Raw genomic sequence first — 7,431 nt, forward strand, 5'->3', positions numbered from 1 at the left:
TAGATGACAGACAACATATTAAGAGAGTCCACATAGTCATTTTATGAGATTTTTACTGTTCATGTTAAACCATGGTGTTTGCTGATACAGTGTTAGTCAATTATTTAGTTTGGAGTTTAATCTAACTAATGATGCTTTGATCCAGTTTACCAGGATCTATGACACAGTGCACTTTATGATAAAGGCTTTATTCAGCCTAAAAACATGGCAGAATGTAAAACATGTGGACAAACTGAGCTGAGGTGCTTTAACCTCCTCTACATCCCTGTTAGCAGGATGAAGGCGCCCTCTTGTGCATCACTTTCAGATTTCACTTGTTAACCTGCAGGAAGACAAAACATAACTGAGCCTTCAGCAGCTTCAACATCATCAGTAAAGACAGATTTAAATATGTGTAATATCACACTGTGTCAGTTTGTTCACAGGAGTCACAACCTGTAACACTGATGCTGCATTCAAGGACCATTAAAAACATTTGAAAGGACTTAAGAACATGAAGAAAATGTGACTTGTTTCTCTGTAATGAAGCTGTTTTAGTGAAGAAAGTTGAAAGGTCACAGAGCGACTGCTGAATCTTCTGCTCTAAACATGAACTCTGAACTTTGTGATGCTTCAGGAGGAAAACTGCTTCAGTTATTCTCTCAGATTAGTTTCATATTTTCTGCATCAGATTTGAGTGAGATCCTGGAATGAAGACAGAAGAAAAGACTTTGTTCAAAGTTTGATTTATAGTCAAACCTTCCAGTTTATTCACACAATAAAACATCAACACAATATATGAATTCATTCATTAAAATCACAGTTTTTCCTCATTTCTTTGATGATTTTGACAAAAACAAACACAAACACACACACATGGTCTGCCATACTCATAAAGAGAAATGTCGACATTTTTCAAGACAAATATTCCAGAAACATTTAGAGGATAGAGAAGTTTACATTTTCATGTGGAGAAATATTTTAGTAAATCAAAATGATGATGAGCAGTGATAGCCTCCATAAACAGTCACAGGAAAGATCTCCTTTAAAAACTCAGAAACATCAAGAGAACAACTAGAAGATGTGGAGGTACCACCCATAATGTTTGACTGACAGCTGATCTCTGTGCAGAAATGATGGAGAGAAAATAAAATGAAACTAAAATACAGATTTAAACCCACAATATGAAAGACTTCAGTCTATTTCACTTTAATCAACTCAGCAGTATCTTCACTATAGTAAACCAACAGTCCAGCATAGAGCGGCTGAGTGAATGTGGTCTGGACTCTGTGGAGGAGAGTCATGGTTTCAGAGACGCTGTAGAAGGACAAAATACCTGCTCTGTGATCCAGGTACACTCCTACTCTGGAGGAACGAGGACCTGAGACAGGAGTTTGGATGTTGTTGTACCAAAATGTATAACTGTTGTTGTCACAATCTAATGACCAAGATTTGTCATTACATCCAAATACACACTCATTCACACTCCCTGTTCTGCTGATATTCTTGTATGCGACTGCTACATCAACTCTCCCTCTCCACTCCACCTCCCAGTAACAACGTCCAGTTAGACTCTCTCTACTCAGGACCTGTTTATACGAAGTAAATCTGTCTGGATGATCAGAATAATGTTTTTGTTTCATTAAGGTTGCTTTTCTGTTCCCCTCTGATAATAACAGCTCTTTGTATGCTGTGTTTGGATCCAGTGTGATTTCACATGAATATTTTAAGAATCCAGCTCTGGTCTTTGGCTCTGGTGGATCTGACAGTAAAACATCCACTTCAGTGACTGTCAGTGAGATGTTTGTCCATTCCTCTCTCAGAATGTCCTGTAGTTTATCTCTGACCTCTGACACAGCTGCTGTCACATCCTCAAAGTAGCTCAGAGGACGGATATTGATGCTGGATGAGTCTGTAGACTCACTGAGTGCTGACAGTGAGGGGTAGTTGTGTAGAAACTGGATGTGATCCTCTGTGTGTGAGAGCTGCTTCAGCTCAGCATCTTTCCTCTTCAGCTCAGTGATCTCCTGCTCCAGCTTCTCCTGAAGCTCTTTGACTCGACTCGCTTCAGCTTCCTGCTGGGATCTGATCTGCTGCTTCACATCAGAGCTTCTTTTCTGGATGAGATGGATCAGCTCAGTGAAGATCTTCTCACTGTGCTCCACTGTTTGATCAGCAGACTGATTGATGGCCTCCACCTCCTGTTGAAGCAGCTTCACATCTTTCTCTCTGTCCTGGATTCTCTGCTGGATGTTTTGTCGACTCACCTCCAGCTCTCTCTGCCTCTCAGTCCTTTCTGCTGCAGCTGAGACTGTGTCGTGGCCTTTATGTTCATCCACAGAGCAGAGATAACAGATACTCTGCTGATCAGTACGGCAGAACATCTTCATCACCTCATCATGACGAGAGCAGATGTTCTCTTGGAGCTTCTTGGAGGGCTCCACCAGCTTGTGTTTCTTTAATGGAGCCACATCATAATGACGCTGAAGGTGTTTCTCACAGTAAGATGCCAGACAGAATAAACAGGACTTGAATGCTTTCACTTTTCTTCCAGTGCAGACATCACAGGCCACATCTCCAGGTCCAGCATAGCAGTGATCAGCAGGAGCAGCTTGGAGTCCAGTCTTCTTCAGCTCCTCCACTAAATCTGCTAACATGGTGTTTTTCATCAGGACAGGCCTCGCTGTGAAAGTCCTCCGGCACTGAGGGCAGCTGTAGATTTTCCTGTTTTCCTCTCCATCCCAGTGGGTTTTAATACAGTTCATGCAGTAGCTGTGTCCACAAGGAATAGTCACCGGATCCTTCAGTAGATCCAAACAGACTGAACAGCAGAATTTTGTTTGATCCATTTGATTCATGTGCTGTGCCGTTTCACCGTCTCTCAGTGACTGTCCGACAGTTTGACTTCCTCTGAACAGAAACAACCTCTGTGCTCTGAAGGGAAACAGATCTCTGCTCTTGTTCACCTCCTACAGGAAATGAGGCTCACCAGCAACTGCATTTACACCATGTTGTTTAGACCCATCCTGATACAGACACATCTGTGAAGGGAGGCAACAACAAGTCATAAATGCTTATTTCATCAGTGCCATGGTTTGTTATGTTTGATTTACAATATGCAGTTAAAACTGTGACCTAGCTAACCTTGTTAACTAGTAACTTAGCCTATACGAAATGCCTTGTGGCGATGATTTAAGTAAGGTAAAACTTTATTGGTATAGTACCTTTTGAGATAATAAAGCGCTCCATGATAACGCTGGTTACACCCTTGTGCACAGGTGTCAAAACTCCAGTCCTTGAGGTCCTGAAACTTTTACATGCGTCGCTGCTCCAACACACCTCAATAAAATTAGATCAAGTAGCAAGAGCCCTGACTGCATACTGAGGTGACAATTCAGCCATTAGATTCATGTTATAGCAGCTCATGAATGAACGTGGCACAATATAAGCATTTTTATTGTTGAAGTACATTTTTTCCCAACACTTTCATTTATTTCAAACTAGAAAATGCATTTTCTGAAGAAACTGCAGTGTGAATGCTGATAACTGAACGTTTTGAGTTGAAATAATTGCTGAATGTTAAGTTAAAAATGTTGAGGTTTAGGGGTTCCCACCTCAGCATGTAGTCAAGACTCTTGCTAATGACCTACTCATTTTATTCAGGTGTGTTGCAGCAGGGACACATGTAAAAGTTTCAGGACTTTGACACCCCTGCCCTTGTGGATTAAACAGGATGAATTTGTTACACTCTTAACTCATCTAAACAAGGCATTTTGTAGAGGGTACAGCAGCCATGGCAGTTTTTCTTGAAACAACTAATCTCACGTGTTGACTTTTTCTCAAAATAAGCATGGGAACAACTGTCTACAATAAATCAAACATATGTTTTACTCATTATGTAAGAATTGTTATACAAATGACCAGTGCCAAGTAGGGCTTCCACAAATGATGATTTTGATCGTCGACTAGTCGCCGATTATTTTTGCGATTAGTTGACTGATCAGACCATGCATCCATTGGACGCACAGCTTACTGCACTAGCATGACCCATCCTCCAAATCCGGGGAAAAGGACGACGCATTTGTCGGAGTCTTCGTCGCGTCGCTGTAACGCAATCGGGTGGTGTAAAAAAAGTCATTAACTGCATGCTTGCTTCACCTACTTAGCTTTAGTATTTTAATTTCCTAACTGTACATCCAAAGCTTTGCTCACTGCAGCTGTATTGCGCAGTTATGTTACACCCCTGAAAGCAGAGGGGAAATTACGAGTGATTTTCAAGTGATTCTCTCATGCAGTAGTTTAATGCAATGAAAAATGAACATAAGTAATTCACATTGCGTACTGCTCAATGTCACACAGTGGAAGAAAGAGCTAATTAATAACCCAAAAATAACAATTGAGTGCTTACTATTTGTATCTGAACATGTTTCTGTACAAAATAGATAACAATAGAAACGTTTGTAGCTCCTGCCGTTAGCTTAATGGCCATTGTGCAACTGAGGCTCAAAACCGCGGCCTACCCACTAAAAATCTATAATAAAATGTTTCTGAAGCTCACAAAATAACGAAAGACTACCTATAAAATATCTCAACAACGTACAGAGTATAAAATATCCTGTTTTGACCACCATTACCTTAAAACACGGAGGAAAGAATGACGAGGGTGATTTTGAGATGCTTCTCTTGTGCATTAGTTTTGTAATGAGGAGAGAGCGCGCGAAAGCCCCCTGGTAGAGAAAGAAGCCATTACCAATCGATCCCAGAAAAGACTTACTAGCCGATTACTGATGTACAGATCGCAGTTCTCTTGAATCAAATGACAACAATTAATGCAACATGAAAAATAACCAATTTAAAACAATTTCGCAGTGTATTTACATTGTTTTCTGGGTAGCTCCCCAACTGGGTCTAGACTGGGTCTAGAGAGTATTTTAAATTCAGGGAATTTAAAATAGAAAGTAGCTCGTCAACAGAAGGACTGGTAGCTCCCCTTACGATAAGGGTTCAGATCGCGCGAACAGGTGTGAAATGTGTGTGTTTAGTTAGTTTGTTTGTTTGCTTGTTTTAATCAATTTTAAATCATGCTTTTTATTTGTTTTTGTTTCTAATGTCTCTGTAAAGCACTTTGAATCACCTTGTTGTTGAATTGTGCTATACAAATAAATTTGCCTTGCCTTGCCTTTTCATGCTTATGAATTTGTATTAATATCCAACAGACTGTTTTCCTTCCTCATCAGCAGTAAACAGCTCAACTCCGTCTGTGCATTTGTGTCCAAATGATCATTTCATGCTGAAGACATCCTCAGACAGAATTAAACACATACATAAACACAGCCTGGTGCCAATAACACAGCTAATGACACTGCTGTATCACTGGCTTTACTGATTAAAGACCATATCTGAAGGAAATCTTTGAACACAACAGAAAGTGACCTTTTAAACACTGAGTGTCATCCTCACCTCAGTTCAGTCTTCAGCTGTTCTGTGGTCACATGACTGTTTCACTGTACACATCAACTAGTTGTTAAACTGTAATAGACTTCATTTGAAATGATTTGTTGTTAACAAGTGTAAGGAGATGATTGTCGACTTCAGGAAGACTCCACTCACACATCACTCAGCATCCGTGGTTCCACGGTAGAGACTGTTACCAGCATCACGTTCCTGGGAGTTCACATCTCAGACAACCTCACCTGGACCACCAACACCACCCCCATCACCAAAAAAAGGCCCAGCAGCGCTTCCACTTCCTGAGACGCCTGAAGCGGGCCAACCTCACTCCTCCCATCCTCACCACGTTCTACAGAGCACCATTGAGAGTGTTCTGACCAGCTGCATCTCCGTGTGGTTTGGCAACTGCAATGCTGGTGATCTTAGCAAACTACAATGCATTGTTAAAGCAGCTGCCAAGATCATCGGAACATCTCTCCCTCTGCTACAAAACCGCTGCATCAGTAAAGCCTCCAGCATCGTGCTTGACCCCTCTCACCCCTCACATATACTCTTTTCTCTCCTTCCATCCTGCAGACACTACTGCAGCATCGGGGCCTGATCCCCCAGACTGCAGAATAGCTTTTTCCCACAAGCCCTCAGACTCGTGAACTCCCTCTCTCCCCCACACAAACTGCTAACCGACTCTTTTGCACTTTACACACCACTGCCTCTGTAAGACATGCTGCTCTATGGACATTTATTTACTCCAGGTTTACAAGCTGCTACACTGGTCACTTTAAACTCCAAACTGTAAATTCTAATTGAGAAGTTTCTTGATCACCTTAGACTTAAGCTTTTATTTATTTTCTTCTCCTTTCTTTATCTATTTATTGCCTTTTTTGCACTGATCTAACCAGAGCCCCATAGTCTTGTCTCCCTGTATGCTGCACCAGATATAGTAGAGATTACAATAAAGTTTCTTTTGACTTGACATTGACTAATACTGTAGTGAAGATAGTTGAAAGGTCACAGAGCGACTGCTGAATCTTCTGCTCTAAACATGAACTCTGAACTTTGTGATGCTTCAGGAGGAAAACTTCTTCAGTTATTCTCTCAGATTAGTTTCATATTTTCTGCATCAGATTTGAGTGAGATCCTGGAATGAAGACAGAAGAAAAGACTTTGTTCAAAGTTTGATTTATAGTCAAACCTTCCAGTTTATTCACACAATAAAACATCAACACAATATATGAATTCATTCATTAAAATCACAGTTTTTCCTCATTTGTTTGATGATTTTGACAAAAACAAACACAAACACACACACATGGTCTGCCATACTCATAAAGAGAAATGTCGACATTTTTCAAGACAAATATTCCAGAAACATTTAGAGGATAGAGAAGTTTACATTTTCATGTGGAGAAATATTTTAGTAAATCAAAATGATGATGAGCAGTGATAGCCTCCATAAACAGTCACAGGAAAGATCTCCTTTAAAAACTCAGAAACATCAAGAGAACAACTAGAAGATGTGGAGGTACCACCCATAATGTTTGACTGACAGCTGATCTCTGTGCAGAAATGATGGAGAGAAAATAAAATGAAACTAAAACACAGATTTAAACACACAATATGAAAGACTTCAGTCTATTTGAGCTTAATCAACTCAGCTGTGTCTCCATAATAGTGAACCCAAAGTCCAGCATAGAGCGGCTGAGTGAATGTGGTCTGGACTCTGTGGAGGAGAGTCATGGTTTCAGAGATGCTGTAGAAGGACAAAATACCTGCTCTGTGATCCAGGTACACTCCTACTCTGGAGGAACGAGGACCTGAGACAGGAGTTTGGATGTTGTTGTACAAAAATGTATAACTGTTGTTGTCACAATGTAATACCCAAGATTTGTCATTATGTCCAAATTTACATTTAATCCCTTTTCTGCTGATATTCTTGTATGCGACTGCTACATAACCTCCTCCCCCTCTCCTCTCCACTTCCCAGTAACAACGTGCAGTCAG

General features: G+C 40.6%; 1 protein-coding gene across 2 annotated transcripts; it reads right to left on the bottom strand.

Moving 5' to 3' along the window:
- Positions 1-709: 709 nt before the first annotated feature.
- LOC143412383 (tripartite motif-containing protein 16-like) lies at positions 710-4,704 on the bottom strand. 2 transcript variants are annotated; one of them, XM_076876857.1, is made up of 3 exons: positions 4,614-4,670; positions 4,006-4,083; positions 710-3,020 (listed from the first exon to the last, which is right to left on the bottom strand). In XM_076876857.1, exon 3 carries the CDS (start codon positions 2,835-2,837, stop codon positions 1,179-1,181), a length of 1,659 nt encoding a protein of 552 aa, XP_076732972.1. In that variant the 5' UTR covers positions 2,838-3,020; positions 4,006-4,083; positions 4,614-4,670; the 3' UTR covers positions 710-1,178. The 2 variants fall into 2 exon arrangements, with proteins under 2 accessions (XP_076732972.1, XP_076732971.1); XM_076876856.1 differs by lacking the exon at positions 4,006-4,083 and having other exon boundaries at positions 4,614-4,704.
- Between the last annotated feature and the right edge of the window lie 2,727 nt (positions 4,705-7,431).

The sequence above is a fragment of the Maylandia zebra genome, linkage group LG18 (genome assembly GCF_041146795.1).
Source record: "Maylandia zebra isolate NMK-2024a linkage group LG18, Mzebra_GT3a, whole genome shotgun sequence".
NCBI lineage: Eukaryota > Metazoa > Chordata > Actinopteri > Cichliformes > Cichlidae > Maylandia > Maylandia zebra.

Bases quoted from the DNA above. Each gene is read 5' to 3' on its own strand.
- LOC143412383 (XM_076876856.1), bottom strand. From the start codon at position 2,837: ATGAATCAAATGGATCAAACAAAATTCTGCTGTTCAGTCTGTTTGGAT.